This window comes from Bubalus bubalis, chromosome X (assembly GCF_019923935.1).
Source record: "Bubalus bubalis isolate 160015118507 breed Murrah chromosome X, NDDB_SH_1, whole genome shotgun sequence".
Classification (NCBI taxonomy): domain Eukaryota; kingdom Metazoa; phylum Chordata; class Mammalia; order Artiodactyla; family Bovidae; genus Bubalus; species Bubalus bubalis.
Window position 1 is genome coordinate 68,235,984 of NC_059181.1, and position 19,096 is coordinate 68,255,079.

General features: G+C 39.8%; 1 protein-coding gene across 2 annotated transcripts in view; it reads right to left on the reverse strand.

The window, feature by feature from the left end:
• MAGT1 (magnesium transporter 1) overlaps window positions 1–10,552 on the reverse strand; it is a 47,982-nt gene extending 37,430 nt beyond the window's left edge. Inside the window, exon 1 of one of the 2 annotated variants that reach the window (XM_006051894.3) lies at window positions 10,362–10,549. In XM_006051894.3, coding sequence (XP_006051956.1) covers window positions 10,362–10,463 — 102 coding nt within the window. In that variant the 5' untranslated portion in view covers window positions 10,464–10,549. Of the gene's footprint in view, window positions 1–10,361 lie in introns of both variants that reach the window. The other variant, XM_044937585.1, reaches the window with a different exon arrangement.
• Window positions 10,553–19,096: the final 8,544 nt, after the last annotated feature.

The window sequence follows — 19,096 nt, forward strand, 5'->3', positions numbered from 1 at the left end:
TCCTTAGAAAGAAGGTTACAAAAAACCTAGACATTATTAAGAAGGAGAGACATCACTTTGCCAACAAAGGTCCATCTGGTCAAAGGTATGTTTTTTTCCAGTAGTCGTGTATGGTTGTGAGAGTTGGTCCATAAAGAAGGCTGAGTGCCAAAGAATTGATGCTTTTGAACTGTGGTGCTGGAGAAGACTCTTGAGAATCCCTTGAACTGCAAGGAGATCAAACCAGTCAATCCTAAAGGAAATCAGTCCTGAATATTCATTGGAAGGACTGGTGCCAAAGCTGAAACTCCAGTACTTTTGCCAACTGATGCAAAGAGCCAACTCACTGGAAGAGACCCTGATTCTGGGAAAGACTGAAGGCAAAAGGAAAAGAGGGCAACAGAGGATAAGGTGGTTAGATAGCATCACCAACTCAACGGACATGAATTTGAGCAAACTCTAGGAGATAGTGGAGGACAGAGGAGCCTGGCATGCTGCAGTCCATGGGTTCCCAAAGAGTCAGACATAACTCATCGACTGAACAACAACAACAACAAAATGGGATTATCACCTCAAAACACTGCTTAATACAGAAGCAATTAATTACTTTCTGAGTTCATTTTTGAAAAATGAACTGAAGACAGATCACAACAAAATATGAACTAGTTTTAAACTTTTACAAAAAAAGTACATAAACATAGCTTGGAGCATGATAATTAAAAGTTATAATCCTTATTCACAATGATCTAACCTTTAAAATTTTAATATGTCTTAAGGTAAACCCATCTTGAATTGGTTTTATTGAGAAAATAGAAGCTACTATTTGGAATGCCTTCCATGTATGTGTCAGGCAGCAACTTCTCTTCTTACAGAATGAATATTCAATTCAATGGGAGGCTTCCCTGGTGGCTCAGACAAGTAAAGAATCTTCCTGCAATGCAGGAGACCCAGATTCCATCCCTAGGTTGGGAAGATCCCCTGGAGAAGGGAATGGCTACCCACCACTCCAGTATTCTTGCCTGGAGAATTCCATGGACAGAGGAGCCTGGCGGGCTACAATCCATGGGGTCACAAATCCCTACAACACAATGAGGTTAAATACTCTATTTTTATTTCATTTAAATGTTAAGCAAACAGGATCAGAGAGGTTAAGTAATTTGGACAAAGTGTCACAGTTAGTAAGACACAAAGCTAGGATTCAAACAGATCATTCTAAATCAAGCAATAGCAGCATTACTAACATGTTGGACCAGGTAGTTCTTTGTTGTGGGGAGCTGTCTGGCACATTGCTTATTAAGCAGCATCCCTGACCTCTACCTGTTGGATGTCTGTACCATCACCATCTACCAACCAAAAATGTCTCCAGACATTGCCAGGTAATCCTTAGGAAGTAAAATTCTTCACTCCCTCACTGAGAAACATTGTTCTAAACTGAAAAGGATTTTAAGAGCTCAACTCAAGCTTTTATAATTTTATTATGTATTCAAAAATATTTTTATTAATTACTGATCAGAACACAATGTAAAAGAAAGATTTGGTAATAAAAGTAAGTAAAAACTTCCTGAAGCAAGCCCTTAGCATGATAGATAATAAACTTCCTAGGCCTGTGTTTCTCAAAGTGTGGCTAATGTAAAGGAACCTATTAAAAGTACAGACTTCTAGGTTTCATCCTCCAGTAAATCTGATTCAGTAGATCTGCATAAGCCCCACTCAAAGGATGCTGATTAGCAGGTTAGCTGACATAAAAGACCTAGCAGCATGCCTGAGTGAGACATATTGTTTGTCCAATAATGTGCTGGGTTTCCTGTCTGGTTTGGTGGGCTAAAAACACAGATGTTTTTCCGTGAACCCAATAGGAATTGAGTGTTATAAATCCATTCACTTACTTCTAAGAAACTGCTTGGTGAGCAGGCCCCTGAATTTTGTCGGGTTTATCAGTTACTGCTCTGGCTACCTCTATGGTAAGATAGCACCACCATCAGTCACTGAGACTGAGGCTTTTATTTGCCAACAAGGCATCATCCATATAGTGAATGCTTTAAACATGGAAAGGGAGAGGAACTTATGCTAAATCCTGACTCACCAACTAGTAGCAAATGGCAGAAGAGCTTTGGTACTTGCAGGGGAGACTATCAACATATATAGGAGGCCTTGCTACCTGAATATGAACGGACCTTGATCCTCACATGTCAGTAAGATGGCACAAGAAGGTGTTAGTGATGTCTAAGACTGTATACCACCTGTCATCAGACTGTGTAATGGATTTAGTTGCAGTCACAATGTCTGGGAGCAACAACTGCAATCAGCTGATAATAAGCTGCTATAAGACTTCAGTGGAGAAGGCAATGGCACCCCACTCCAGTACTTTTGCCTGGAAAATCCCATGGACGGAGGAGCCTGGTAGGCTGCAGTCCATGGGGTTGCTAGAGTCGGACACAACTGAGCGACTTTACTTTCACTTTTCACTTTCATGCACTGGAGGAGGAAATGTCAACCCACTCCAGTATTCTTGCCCAGAGAATCCCAGGGATGGGGGAGCCTGGTGGGCTGCCGTCTATGGGGTCGCACAGAGTTGGACACGACTGAAGTGACTTAGCAGCAGCAGCAGCATAAGACTTCAGTTCCTATTAGTCTTTTTTTTTTTTAACTGGCATTAAGGGCTGAGATACTACATCACTTACCATCTCTGATGCCTTTAAGTCTTTAATCAAAGCTGTGATTTCCCATTTTCTTTCTGGGGGAGGGGGCGGTTCTTAAGCTTCTGGTGGATTCCAAGAATACGGAGTTTTAACATGAACCCAAAGTGATTTTGTATGCATTGAAGTTTCAGTACTGCTATTCTACATTTTAATTCTTATGAGCAAGTCATCAAGACAGTATGGTACTGGCACAAAGAAAGAAATATAAATCAATGGAACAAAATAGAAAGCCCAGAGATAAATCCACGCACCTATGGACATCTTATCTTCAGCAAAGGAGGCAAGAATATACAATGGCGAGAAGACAATCTTTTTAACAAGTGGTGCTGGGAAAACTGGTCAACCACTTGTAAAAGAACCAAACTAGAACACTTTCTAACACCATACACTAAAACAAACTCAAAATGGATTGAAGATCTAAATGTAAGACCAGAAACTATAAAACTCCTAGAGGAGAACATAGGCAAAACACTCTCTGACATAAATCACAGCAGGATCCTCTATGACCCACCTCCCAGAATATTGGAAATAAAAGCAAAAATAAACAAATGGGACCTAATTAAAGTTAAAAGCTTCTGCACAACAAAGGAAACTATAAGCAAGGTGAAAAGACAGCCTTCAGAGTGGGAGAACATAATAGCAAATGAAGCAACTGACAAACAACTAATCTCGAGAATATACAAGCAACTCCTGCAGCTCAATTCCAGAAAAATAAATGACCCAATCAAAAAATGGGCCAAAGAACTAAACAGACATTTCTCCAAGGAAGACATACAGATGACTAACAAACACATGAAAAGATGCTCAACATCACTCATTATCAGAGAAATGCAAATCAAAACCACTATGAGGTACCATTTCACGCCCGTCAGAATGGCTGCTATCCAAAAGTCTACAAGCAATAAATGCTGGAGAGGGTGTGGAGAAAAGGGAACCCTCTTACACTGTTGGTGGGAATGCAAACTAGTACAGCCACTATGGAGAAGAGTGTGGAGATTCCTTTAAAAACTGGAAATAGAACTGCCATATGACCCAGCAATCCCACTACTGGGAATACACACCGAGGAAACCAGAATTCAAAGACACATGTACCCCAGTGTTCATCACAGCACTGTTTATAATAGGACATGGAAGCAACCTAGATGTCCATCGGCAGACAAATGGATAAGAAAGCTGTGGTATGTATACACAATGGAATATTACTCAGCCATTGAAAAGAATACATTTGAATCAGTTCTAATGAGGTAGATGAAACTGGAGCTTATTATAACGAGTGAAGTAAGCCAGAAAGAAAAACACCAATACAGTATACTAACGCATATATATGGAATTTAGAAAGATGGTAACAATACCCTATATGCGAGACAGCAAAAGAGACACGGATGTATAGAACAGTCTTTTGGACTCTGTGGGAGAGGGTGAGGGTGGGATGATTTGGGAGAATGGCATTGAAACATGTATCTTATCATATGTGAAACGAATCGCCAGTCCAGGTTCGATGCATGAGACAGGGTGCTCAGGGCTGGTGCACTGGCATGACCCCGAGGGATGGGATGGGGAGGGAGGTGGGAGGGGGGTTCAGGATGGGGAACACATGTATACCTGTGGTGGATTCGCGTCAATGTATGACAAAATCACTACAATATTGTAAAGAAAAGAGAAATTCTTTTACAGGCTAAAAGAATTTGGCCTGTAATTAGCCTCCAATTAAAATAAATAAATTTATATTAAAAAATTCTTATGAGCAAGGATCTCATGTTATATAATTTCTATGCAATTATATTGGAGAAGGCAATGGCACCCCACTCCAGTACTCTTGCCTGGAAAATCCCATGGATGGAGGAGCCTGGTAGGCTGCAGTCCATGGGGTCGCTAAGAATCAGACACGACTGAGCGACTTCCCTTTCACTTTTCACTTTCATGCATTGGAGAAGGAAATGGCAGCCCACTCCAGTGTTCTTGCCTGGAGAATCCCAGGGATGGGGGAGCCTGGTGGGCTGTCATCTCTGGGGTCGCACAGAGTCGGACATGACTGAAGCGACTTAGCAGCAGCATGCAATTATATACAGAAATTAAATAAGCATTAAGCAATTTAACTTATAAACAACAGGAAAAAATACACCATTCCTAAAAATAAACCTTCACATGATGTTTCTGAAATGGTTGAAGCATGTGATATATTCAAGATAACTCAAATATAACACATATAATGCCTTAATAATTCCTAGAGACTTCTTTTACTACTCCTCTCATCTTTTTTGATTTTATAAAAGAATTTCTGTTTTCTTAATATTTGAGTTAAAAGTTTTCTTCATTGGAGTAAATCTCTAGTAATGAAGAAACTTCTTATTTAGGGGTGCCTCTCATCCATTGTTAGGAGCCCTTTGTTTGTTTCTGAAAGCTATGGCTCAGAAACAAAAGTTTCGTTTTCCTATAGCCTCTACATTGCCAAGTTGCTTCGGTCGTGTCCGACTCTGTGCGACCCCATGGACTGCAGCCTACCAGGCTTCTCTGTCCATGGGATTCTCCAGGCAAGAACACTGGAGTGGGTTGCCATTTCCTTCTCCAAGCCTCTACATTAAGTCCCACTAATCACTCTCTAGATATTCCTTTATCTTTCAAAGTCATAATAATCAAAAGTAAAGGGTTAAGGGGCTTTCCTGGTGGCTCAGTGGTAAAGAATCCCCCCTGCCAATGCAGGAGGCACAGGTTTGATCTCTGGTCTGGGAAGATCCCACATGCCAGGGAGCACCTATGCCTGTGCACCACACTGAGCTTGTGCTCTAGAGTCCAGGAGCTGTAACTACTGAGTCCACTTGCCACAACTACTGAAGCCTGTGCACCCTAGAGCCTGTGCTCTGTAATGAGAAGCCACTGCAATGACAAGCCCACACACCACAACTAGAGAGCATTCCCCACTCTCCACAACTTGAGAAAAAGTCCAAGCAGCAACGAAGACTCAGTACAGCAAAAAAAAAAAAAAAAAAAAAAAAATATATATATATATATATATATATACACACACACACACACACACATATTTAAAACATAAACAGTGAAAATGTCACCTGAGCCCTTCAGGTCCTTCTACTTACTATTTAATACTTTAAAGTTATCAGTAAGAAACACACTTTCCAAGGATGATAGTACATGAAGGTAAGAGATTTATCAACCGAACTCAGCAACTCAAAGTAGTAATTGATTTGGAACCAACTTTATTTCAAATATTTTTTCCACTAACTGTTTTAAAAAAACATTTGAGAAAATATATCCATCCAGTTTTAAAATTCGCACTGGATATATTTATTCAAAACAAAAGCTTACTATGAAAAAACACTAGATTTATTTCTCCCCTTCTTGGAGTACATTACTTTCAAGTACTCAAATAAAACAAAAAGAAGAGTGCTAATATTCACAATCAAAATATAATACCAACAAAGTTAAGTAGTAAGCTTAAAGTCTTTCTCTCCTCTTGAAACGTGTAAATTAGTATGGCCACAAAAGAATCCCACTAACAGGAAGTCAATTAATATCTCTAATTCTGTTAGTAATAATCAAGTATGATAAATCTTTTAGGAGTATAAGAAATTGAAGTGACAACAGTTTAATTTTATTCTACTTCCTTGCATAATATCTCAATTAGCTCAGCAAAGTAGATTAAGCTTTAACAATTACAAATTCTATCACTGAATATCATTTATCAAAGATAGCATATAAGAATTCACTATCACTTAAATTCTGATCCTGCCATTAAGATTACTTTTAAATTTCAGAATAAAGCTAAGCATCACCAGTCTGAATTCCTCTAAAATGCACCGCCTTTTCCCTCAAAACTTACTTCATTGTATCTGTGTTCTAGACTATCATGGTTTACTCATAAAAATTCTTGATTTTTAGCTTTCCTAATAATCCACTAGTCTACAAATGTTAGTTTAGAAAACTCCTGGTTAAGGAATAAATTTCCAATTCTATCCTTAAATTAAGAGTGAGACTGAACAGATCTGGAAACATAATTGGCAGATAATGACTGAAGGAGAAAGAGAGTAAACAGAGAAGAGAGTATTTGTAATCCTTAAATGCTATCTGCTCCATTCTCAGTTTACATATTTCCTGGATAGGGCTAAAATATTCCACTATCCCTTCTTCTTGATGTTTTATTTTTGGAGGATGTCTCAATTTGCTTGTTTTGCAATGCTATTGAGCCTTTGGTTCTTGGTAATAAGGTATTTTCTAAGTAATTGCTGGGGTTTTGTGCATGTGACATTTGTATGTATCAGTTCTCAAAGCAATGTCAGAGAATATAGAAGTTTTTTCAGTATTGCCTGCCTTGTCAAAATATGCAGATAATTTTATTTTCTGAATAATCTTCATAAAATCTTGACACAAAAAGATCAATTGAAAAATATTTTATATTGGGATTTCCCTGGTGGTCCAGTGGTTAAGAATACACCTTGCAATGCAGGGGACGTGGGTTTGACCCCTGGTTGGGGAACTAAGACCCTACATGCTGTGGAGCAACTGGTCCTATGCGCCACAACTACTGCGCCAGCTCCCACAACTAGAGAGGCCATTTGCCTCAATGAAAGATCCCACATAACGCAATGGAGATCCCACAGGCCACAACTAAGACCCAACACAGCCAAATAAATTTTTAAAAAATGTATACTGCAGAGGAACACAATTTTATTTTATTTTCTAATATTCATCTAATGTCTTCTACATGCCAGATATATTAGGCACTTTACAGGCCCCATCTCCTTTAATTTTCACAATATGAAAAGAAATAGGCATTTTCCCATTCTACTGAAAAGGAAAATGAGACTCAGAGTAACTGGCTAAAGATCACTTGGATTGCATTAACATATATGCTCTTTAAAATTTTACACAATATTTTGAAAACTGAGAAAACGGAGGGAAAACTATCTGCCATCCTAGCATTATTAAGACCATTTTTTAATGTTTCGGTATGCTTTGTGCATTCACTCTTTTCCAGGGAATTCCTTGGCAGCCCATAGGTTTGGATTTAGTGCTTTCACTCATGGGGCCCAGGTTCGATCCTGGTCAGGGAACTAAGATCCCACATGACTTGCAGCCAGTATAGGGAGGAGCTAGAATTGAGATGAGTCTGCGAATAAACAGATTATATATATAAGTTCTTTTACACTTTGCAAAATAAATTTTTTTAACCTTTTGGTTTTCAGTTTTTCTCCTTACCATCTCTGGCAACACTATGAAGGATGAGTTCAAGGATGATCAGTTAGACAGTTATGGCAATAAATTTGCAAGAGCAATAACAGTCTTGAACAGTGGGCATGGTGAGAGGGGAGTTAGAATCTGATTCCTTAAAATATTTTATTGAGATAAAATTCACATAACATAAAATCTACCGTGTTAACAATTTTAAAGTGCACAATTCATTGCTGATCCCTTTTAAAAGTCCTTTATCCCCTGCTTGTTTAGTGAGAGGTTAAATGAATAAATAATTTAATTAGTAGAAATACTTGTTATTAAAAATCTACACTTTTTTACTTAAAAAGGGTAAGTGGTGGTTGTAGAAATTTAGACAATACCAGCATACAAGGCAAAAAGTTAAAGTCTTCCCCTAATGAACAATCCCAACTATCCAGAGGTAGCCACTGTTCTATATTCTTACAAAGGTTTCTTTCTATGTATACCTAACTTGTAGTTTTTTTTTATTTTATTTTATTTTAACATAAAAGGTCTCCAGAATATAAAACTATGTATTGCTCTACATCTTGTTTTCCACGTAAAAAATGGCTTGGCATCCTCTTTAAAAAGCCCGTCGATTTCTAGTTCCAGTATAGGCGCTTGCTCATTTTGTACACTTTGTATATTGTATATTTTTAACTTCACCTTTTGCCAATCTAATAAGTAATTCGTTTTAATATGCTACCTTTTTTTATGGACTAGGACAAATACTCAGCAACAGAGAAAACAGGTTCTTTTAAAATTCAGCTCAAGTTGACAAGCATCTGAGCCGATTAAATAGCATTTTTAAAGGATGCTTGGGGCTGGTGCACTGGTATGACTCAGAGGGATGGTATGGGGAGGGAGGTGGGAGGGGGGTTCTGGATGGGGAACACGTGTACACCCGTGGTGGATTCATGTTGATGTATGGCAAAACCAATACAATACTGTAAAATAAAATAATAATAATAAATGATAAAAAAAAATAAATAAAGTGCATGTGAGATGAGGGGTCCAATACCTGGGTGGGGAATATCCTCTGGAGGAGGGCATGGCAACCCACTCCAGTATTCCTGCCTGGAAAATTCCACGGACAGAGGAGCCTGGTGGGCTACAGTCCATGGGGTCACAAAGAGTCCGACACGACAAAAGCGACTTAAGAAGCACGCACACACAGGTATTGTGTACAAAAGGAAGCACAAAATGTATAGGAAATAGCATAAGACTAACCAAAGATCTTAGTCTTTGTTCTTCAATGGTTAACCGTGTAAGCTTAGGCCTTAGGTTTCCTCATTTCTAAAATTAGAGCGCATAAACAATTGCTAGTAATTTGTAAAGCTCTTAAGAGCAAACGGCTCTAAGTCACAAATGTTTCAAAACAATGATGTTAAAAATCCTCACCTTGGATTGCTTTACAGTGAGTAAAGAACATTGTATCTCCTCCACTTGTCAAAGCCAGTAAATTCCACAAGGAGGGACCTTAGTTTTGTTCACTTATGTATACTAAGTTCCCAGAACAATGGCTGGCACGCTTGATATTTGGTAAATGGTTGAAAATGGCTTAAGAACGTCACTCCGGTAAATAAAGAAAGCTGAGCCCGGAAGAATTGATGCTTTTGAACTGTGGTTTTGGAGAAGACTCTTGAGTCCCTTGGACGGCAAGGAGATCCAACCAGTCCATCCTAAAGGAAATCAGTCCTGAATATTGCAAGGACTGATGCTAAAGCTGAAACTCCAATACTTTGGCCACCTGATGCGAAGAACTGACTCAATGGAAAAGATTCTGATGCTGGGAAAGATTGAAGGCAGGGGGAGAAGGGGACGACAGAGGATGAGATGGTTGGATGGCATCACCAAATCTATCAACATGAGTTTGAGTAAGCTCCGGGAGTTGGTGATGGACAGGGAAGCCTGGCATGCTGCAGTCTATGGGAGTCACAAAGAGTGGGACAGGACTGAGCGACTGAACTAAAATTGCTTTCAATCAGTTTTTTGGACAATGATCAATCAGTTTTTTGGACAATGAAATAAATTTGGCATAGCTCCGCTCTTCTGTTTAATTCTCTCATTCCTGGAGTGAAAATGCTACATAATATAGTTCTTATATGTCCTAAAGGAAGTTACATCTATTGACAGTAGAGTCAGATATTCTACCCCTTGAACCTAAAGTCGAACTTCCCTCCACCACCTGATGGGGCCCATATTCAAAGAAGTGTCAAAACTCGTAGCTTTGTTTATCCACAGGCCTACAGAAGCCGGGCTGTCACCTACTCCACCCCACTCTCAGACTCGACAATCCCATAAGACAAAGTGTTACGGCTTCTTCTCTTGCGAACCCCACAATTCTAAAAACGGCAGAACTGAAGCCACCAAAGACACAGAACTGGCGGGGAAAGGGATCGGGTAGAACAAAACGGATTCTCTTAAGCCCCTCTCGTTCGGAAAAGCCCATGTTGCTGGAAACAGCGTCCTCACCTCCTTCTTTCTCTGGGCAGAGGCTGAGGGAACCCCGAAAACGAGCAGCAGTGCCACCGCCATGATTGCACAGACACACCAACGCCACCAACGCGCTGCCATGTTCGCCTTCTCTCCCGCCTAGAAGGGAAACTTTCCTAGGGCTGGGTCTGAGGGTTGGTTGGGCGTGAGAAAAGGCAAACCAGCCCCCTTTTCCCTTCTCATTGGCCCAGCTCAGCCCTGTCGGTAGTCCCCTCACAAAACGTCACGACGCTGTACTGCCAAACGCCCGCTAAAAGATGGCTCGCTTCTAATTGGTCTCCGTTAGCCAATACAAAAACGATAATCTGGAGGTTTTACATTGGTCCGCTAAGGATGATGGACCACCCCTTTCGTTAAACGTAAAGATGGCGGGTGTAGGCTCTTTAAACGCGCCTGCGCAATTGTGAAGCATTGCGGCTTTTCAGTGTTGGAGATGGCTTAAGGTTACTAAAACAGCATATTTTCTCCTCAGATCCTTTTAGAAGTCTTTGAAATCGACCGGACTTCACTGGTGGCTCAGTGGTTAAGAATTCGCCTGCCAATGCAGGGGACACGGTTTGATCTTCCCCCGTCTGGGAATATTCCACATGCTGCGAGGGCAACTAAGCCCCAAGCCACAACTACTGAGCCAGAGGGCCCTAGAGTCCGTGCTCCAGAGCAATAGAGGCCACCATAATGAGAAACCAGGCACCGCAATTAGAGAATAGCCCCTGCTCCCCTCAACCAGAGAAAGCGCCCGACAACCCCGCCCCTTCCACCACCACCACCACACCTCCCCCCCTCCCCCCGCTCAGGAAGGAAGACACAAAGACTCAGCCTAGCCAAAAGTAAATAAAAACTAAATTAATTTCAAAAAAGAAACCCACCTTTTTCGTGTACTATTCTAGAAAAATTTTGCCTAGCCATATAACTGATAAGACCTATCCCAAGCCCGTGGTTTGGCCTCCAAAGTGTTTCAAATCCAAGAAAGGTAAAAGCAAGAAAGGAAAAACAATATTGCTGAAGGAGATCTTTTTTAAGACGGTGCCACGTGTGCTGAACAGAGCAGATGTCAAAAGTTATTTTCTAAAGTCCTTATTCTTGGCAATCTTTTAGATGTATGAGGCGGGCACCAACAAGGACTTAAATTTTGATTATAGACAGCAAATTTTTTCTGTTTTGTTGTTTTACTTGTCATTAGTTTGTTTGAGGGGTGGATGCCACACTAAGGTAGTAAGAAAGCACTTAGGTCTTTTTAAAGGTTTTGTTTCATAATCGGTTGTCTGAAATATCCAAATCCCTTTTCTAAAAAATAACAAAAATCCTACATAGCAGAACTTTCCATTTATTTGTCCCAGTTCTGTTTATCATCAGTTCATTTCAGTTCAGTAGCTCAGTTCAGTTCACTTCAGTTCGGTCGCTCAGTCGTGTCCGACTCTTTGCAAGCCCATGAATCTCAGCAAGCCAGGCCTCCCTGTCCATCACCAACTCCCGGAGTTCACCCAGACTCACGTCCATCGAGTCGGTGATGCCATCCAGCCATCTCATCCTCTGTCGTCCCCTTCTCCTCCTGGCCCCAATCCCTCCCAGCATCAAAGTCTTTTCCAATGAGTCAACTCCTCGCATGACGTGGCCAAAGTACTGGAGTTTCAGTTTTAGCATCATTCCTTCCAAAGAAATCCCAGGGCTGATCTCCCTCAGAATGGACTGGTTGGATCTCCTTGCAGTCCAAGGGACTCTCAAGAGTCTTCTTCAACACCACAGTTCAAAAGCATCAATTATTCTGCACTCAGCCATCTTCACAGTCCAACTCTCACATCCATACATGACCACAGGAAAAACCATAGCTCAGTCGTGTCCAACCCTTTGTGACCCCATGAATCGCAGAACCCCAGGCCTCCCTGTCCATCAACATTTCCTGGAGATCACTCAAACTCACGTCCATCGAGTCAGTGATGCCATCCAGCCATTTCATCCTCTGTTGTCCCCTTCTCCTCCTGCCCCCAATCCCTCCCAGCATCAGAGTCTTTTCCAATGAGTCAACTCTTTGCATGAGGTGGCCAAAGTACTGGAGTTTCAGCTTTAGCATCATTCCTTCCAAAGAACACCCAGGGCTGATCTCCTTCAGAATGGACTGGTTGGATCTCCTTGCAGTCCAAGGGACTCTCAAGAGTCTTCTCCAACACCACAGTTCAAAAGCATCAATTCTTTGGTGCTCAGCTTTCTTCACAGTCCAACTCTCACATCCATATATGACTACTGGAAAAACCATAGCCTTGACTAGATGGACCGTTGTTGGCAAAGTAATGTCTCTGCTTATCAATATGCTATCTACGTTGGTCATAACTTTTCTTCCAAGGAGTAAGAGTCTTTTAATTTCATGGCTGCAGTCACCATGTGCCGTGACTTTGGAGCCCCAAAAAATAAAGTTTGACACTGCTTCCACTGTTTCCCCATCTATTTCCCATGAAGTGATGGGACCAGATGCCATGATCTTCATTTTCTGAATGTTGAGCTTTAAGCCAACTTTTTCACTCTCCTCTTTCACTTTCATCAAGAGGCTTTTTAGTTCCTCTTCACTTTCTGCCATAAGGGTGGTGTCATCTGCACACCTGAGGTTATTGATATTTCTCCCGGCAATCTTGATTCCAGCTTGTGCTTCCTCCAGCCCAGCGTTTCTCATGATGTACTCTGCATAGAAGTTAAATAAGCAGGGTGACAATATACAGCCTTGATGAACTCATTTTCCTATTTGGAACCAGTCTGTTGTTCCATGTCCAGTTCTAACTGTTGCTTCCTGACCTGCATATAGGTTTTTCAAGAGGCAGGTCAGGTGGTCTGGTATTCCCATCTCTTGAAGAATTTCCCACAGTTTATTGTGATCCACACAGTCAAAGGCTTTGGCATAGTCAATAAAGCAGAAATAGATGTTTTTCTGGAATTCTCTTGTTTTTTCCATTATCCAGCAGATGTTGGCAATTTGATCTCAGGTTCCTCTGCCTTTTCTAAAACAAGCTTGAACATCTGGAAGTTCACAGTTCACATATTGCTGAATCCTGGCTTGGAGAATTTTGAGCATTACTTTACTAGTATGTGAGCTGAGTGTAATTGTGCAGTAGTTTGAGCATTCTTTGGCATTGCGTTTCTTTGGGATTGGAATGAAAACTGACCTTTTCCAGTCCTGTGGCCACTGCTGAGTCTTCCAAATTTGCTGGCATATTGAGTGCAGCACTTTTACAGCATCATATTTCAGGATTTGAAATAGCTTAACTGGAATTCCATCACCTCCACTAGCTTTGTTTGTAGTGATGCTTTCTAAGGCCCACTTGACTTCACATTCCAGGATGTCTGGCTCTAGGTCAGTGATCACACCATCGTGATTATCTTGGTCGTGAAGATCTTTTTTATACAGTTCTTCTGTGTATTCTTGCCACCTCTTCTTAATATCTTCTGCTTCTGTTAGGTCCATACCATTTCTGGCCTTTATCAAGCCCATCTTTGCACAAAATGTTCCCTTAGTATATCTAATTTTCTTGAAGAGATCTCTAGTCTTTCCCATTCTGTTATTTTCCTCTATTTCTTTGCATTGATCGCTGAGGAAGGCTTTCTTCTCTCTTCTTGCTATTCTTTGGAACTCTGCATTCAGATGTTTATATCTTTCCTTTTCTCCTTTGCTTTTTGCTTCTCTTCTTTTCACAGCTGTTTGTAAGGCCTCCCCAAACAGCCATTTTGCTTTTTTGCATTTCTTTTCCATGGGGATGGTCTTGATCCCTGTCTTCTGTACAATGTCACAAACCTCTGTCCATAGTTTATCAGGCACTCTGTCTATCAGATCTAGGCCCTTAAATCTATTTCTCACTTCCACTGTATAATCATAAGGGATTTGATTTAGGTCATACCTGAATGGTCTAGTGGTTTTCCCTACTTTCTTCAATTTAAGTCTGAATTTGGCAATAAGGAGTTCATGGTCTGAGCCACAGTCATCTCCATATCTTGTTTTTGTTGACTATATAGAGCTTCTCCATCTTTGGCTGCAAAGAATATAATCAATCTGATTTCAGTGTTGACCGTCTGGTGATGTCCATGTGTAGAGTCTTCTCTTGTGTTGTTGGAAGAGGGTGTTTGCTATGACCAGTGCGTTCTCTTGGCAAAATTCTCTTAGCCTTTGCCCTGCTTCATTCCTTATTCCAAGGCCAAATTTGCCTGTTACTCCAGGTGTTTCTTGACTTTCTACTTTTGCATTCCAGTCCCCTATAATGAAAAGGACATCTTTTTTGGGTGTTAGTTCTAAAAGGTCTTGTAGGTACCATAGTGAGTTATAAAACTGGGATGTTTTTATTGAAGAAGAATAATATATTCAAGAGGAAAAGCACCAACAAAATCAATCGCCTGTAATTTGGATTTATTTTCATGCTTTGGAATATCATATGACCATTCTTTTAGGGCCTGGCGGGACACAAACACACAGAGGAAAATAATTTCATTAAGCTGGAGAGACAAAGAGATGGCATGAAAGGGAAAAGAGCTGGTTCTGAAGAGATTTGTTTTGATATAGAGAGGTGAAAAAAAATTAAAACTTTAAGAGACACTTATAATATGAAAAATACAAAAAAACACTTGGACATGCAATATCATTCCATTTATGTGACAGTCTAGAAAGTGAACAGATCAGTAGCTATCAGGGACTGGAGGTGGGGAGAGGGATTGACTACCAAAGGGCCACACAAGGAGATTTTTTTGTGAGGGTGCAACCTTTCTCTCCTTACTGTTTGTATTTGTCAAAACTCAGAATATTACACTAAAAAAAGTGAAATTTACTGCATGTAAATTTAACAAATACAAAATTAAGGTTTTAAAGTACACAGAGGAATCTCAACTATCATTTTGGCAAAAATTCAATAAGTGCTGTCATTGAGTCTATGAGGAAACAGGCACCCTCAAACATTGCTGGTAGCTATGCAAAATGGAGGATAACTTAACAATATCTAATACATTTATCCTTTGATTCAGCAATCCCACTTTTAGGGATCTACTTCAATAATAAGATATATGTGCATAAAGTTATTTATTTCAGCACTATCTGTAATTGAAATATTCTCAAAACCACTTAAATGATCAAATGTAGGAGAATGACTATAGAACATAAATACCTTGGAGTTTTTCACAACTCTAAGGAAAGGAAATGAGGAAGAGCTGTATAAATGATATGGATTTTCAAGATCTATTGTTAAAGTGAAAAAGCCCAATGCAAAAGTATGTACTATTATGCTACATTTGTATGAAATAGAAGAGGAAATAAGAAAATATATACATGTTTTACCATTTTTGCAAAAGGAAACACAGAAAGCTTAAATCGGAAACTAATGAAATTGGTTTCCTACAGGAGTTGTAGAAAATGGATTGGAACAGTTAAGGAAGGGAATGACACTTCTGTAAGTATACCAGTTTGTATAGTTTTGACTTTTGGAATAATGTTAATGGTTTTAAAATAAAATATAAGAGTAAATCATGTGGTTTTGCAAGATGAAAAAAGTTCTGGAGACGAATGGTAGCGATAGTTGTACAACAATCTGAATGTACTTAATACCACTGAACTGGATCCTTTAAAAAGCTTAAAAGCGTAGATTTTTTTGTCATGTATATTTTACCACAATTAAAAATAAGTTAAACATTTAAAAATCACATCAGTAAGAATGGGTTAAAAAACTGAAACTGAATACAAAACAGAAAAAAATGGAGCACAACTCTATTTCAAAAGAAAAACAACTGCACTAAAGAAAATAGAACTAATCTGAATAATTTATGAACACACTATTTTGATTATATACTATTAGTCTAAAGAAAACAATAACTACAAGCAAATCTTAAACTCTACTAAGTAGATTTGTTTTTCGTAGATAACAATTGTGGAAATATATTTTGTATAATGTAATATGTAATAACATAGACGTTGAGAGCTAGGATTCTCACTGTGTAAGCAGGGAGATACCAATATGAAATAAGGAAAGGTGAAAAAGAACTTTTGGGGGTTGGACTGGAATTGGCAGTATTTGCATAAATTTATCATTCATAACATATATTTCTAGCTCTATTCACTGAAATGACTAGAAGCAATGACACTCCAGTACAAATGAGCAAACCTAATGCCAAATGTAGGTTGATAAATGCCATCCCTAAAAGAAAGCAAGGCTCCTTAGGAAGATAGATTCCAGTGCTGGGGTAAAGAAAGTACAAGATGAGCCTTGTGTCAGAAAATAAAGAAGTCCTCAAAAAAATAAAATGATGGAGACCTAAAAGAAAAGACATATAAGCCTTACTATAGGTAAGCTTATTCTCTCCATTTTACATATGAAGGAAGTGAGTACAATATCAAGATCAAGCAATTTGAAGCAATATGTCTTATATAAGACATATAAGTCAGAAGGGAATCCTACTGACTACATCTGAGACTACTGAGCCTTAAAACAAATCATGATAGCAATGGATTATAACCTTTGGAATCCATGAATCCAAACTGATAATAAACAAATAAATAGGGAAGAAGATAAAATTTCTCCTTGTAGTAGAATACCTAGTGTTAAATATGGAAGGAATGATAGAGTTAGAAAAATCATTTTGCAACTTTCACACTAATATTTCTTTTAGGCAAAAAGCATAGTTCAGTTCAGTCGCTCAGTCGTGTCCGACTCTTTGTGACCCCGTGGACTGCAGCACGCCAGGCTTCCCTGTCCATCCCAACTCCTGAAGCTTGATCAAACTCATGTCCATCGAGTCAGTGATGCCATCCAACCACCTCATCCTCTGTTGACCCCTTCTCCTCCCGCTTTCGATCTTTCCCAGCATCAGGGTCTTTTCCAATGAGCCAGTTCTTCGCATTGGGTGGCCAAAGCATTGGAGTTTCAGCTTCAGCATCAGTCCTTCCAATGAATATTCAGGACTGATTTCCTTTCGAATTGACTGTTTGGATCTCCTTGCAGTGCAAGGGACTCTCAAGAGTCTTCTCCAACACCACAGTTCAAAAACATCAATTCTTTGGCACTCAGCTTTCATTATAGTCCAACTCTCACACCCATACATGACTACTGGAAAAAACATAACTTCGACTGGACAGACCTTTGTTGGCAAAGTAATATCTATGCTTTTTAGTATGCTGTGTCTAAGTTAGTCGTAGCTTTTCTTCCAAGGTGCTAACATCTTTTAATTTCATGGCTGAAGTCACCATCTTCAGTGATTTTGGAGCCCAAGAAAATAAGGTCTCTCACTGTTTCCATTGTTTCCCCATCTATTTCCCATGAAGTTATGGGACCAAATGCCATGATCTTCGTTTTCTGAATGTTGAGCTTTAAGCCAGCTTTTTCACTCTCCTCTTTCACTTTCATCAAGAGGCTCTTTAGTTCTTCACTTTCTGCCATAAGGGTGGTATCATCTGTGTATCTGAGGTTATTGATATTTCTCCTGGCAATCTTGATTCCAGATGGTGCTTCATCCAGGATGAAAAATCATCAATGAATACAAAAACTAGTGGGTGGAAGTTCGATAAAGAATAGGATATACACTTAGTCTCAATGTATTCTTATATTACTTATTAATTAGAAAAATAGAAACAGTAACTTTTTAGTATAGAAACTTGGAGGCCACACTTTTGACCAAATGATTACAGCTGGCATTATCAGTAATGAGACAAGGACCTCCCAGGTAGTCCAATGGTTAAGTATCCACCTACCAATGCAGAGGACATGGATTCCATCCCTGCTTAGGGAAGATTTTACTTGCCCCTGGACAACTAAGCCAGTGCTGTACTACTGAAACCTGAGTGCCCTAGAGCCCTCTGCAATAAGAGAAGGCACCACAATGAGAAGCATGTGCACCGCAACTACAGAGTAGCCCCCATTCAACCTCACTCACTGAGACTAAAGGCCACACACAGCATCAAAGATCCAGCACAGCCAAAAATAAAAAAAGAAAATTAAAATTAAAAAAAGAGACAAACTAATATTATATATAGGCTTACTGATAAGTTACCCTAAGAAAACACACTTGTTATGTAGTATTTCCGTTAGAAGTGCCTTCAGTTCAGTTCAGTTCAGTCACTCAGTTGTGTCTGACTCTTTGCAACCCCATGAATCGCAGCACGCCAGGCCTCCCTGTCCATCACCACCTCCCGGAGTTCACTCAGACTCACGTCCATCGAGTCAGTGATGCCATCCAGCCATCTCATCCTCTGTCGTCCCCTTCTCCTCCTGCCCCCAATCCCTCCCAGCATCAGAGTCTTTTCCAATGAGTCAACTCTTAAGTGCCTTAACTGAATCTAATTATAAGAAGACATCAAGTACACAAAAGTTGAGGGAACTGTTACAAAATAACTGGCCTGTACTCTTCAAATATATTACAGAGCACAAACTTGTATAGTCAGAAGGTCCATTACCTATTCTGTTGCTTAAAATTACCTAATCTTGATACTGTACTCACTTCCTTCATATGTAAAATAGAGAGAATAAGCTTACATATAGTAAGAAAATAATGCTGTTAAAGTGCTGCACTCAATATGCCAGCAAACTTGGAAAACTCAGCAGTGACCACAGGACTGGAAAAGGTCAGTTTTCATTCCAATCCCAAAGAAAGGCAATGCCAAGGCAAGTTCAAACTATGATACAATTGCACTCATCTCACATACTAGCAAAGTAATGCTCCAAATCCTTCAAGTGAGGCTTCAACAGTAAGTAACTGAGAACTTC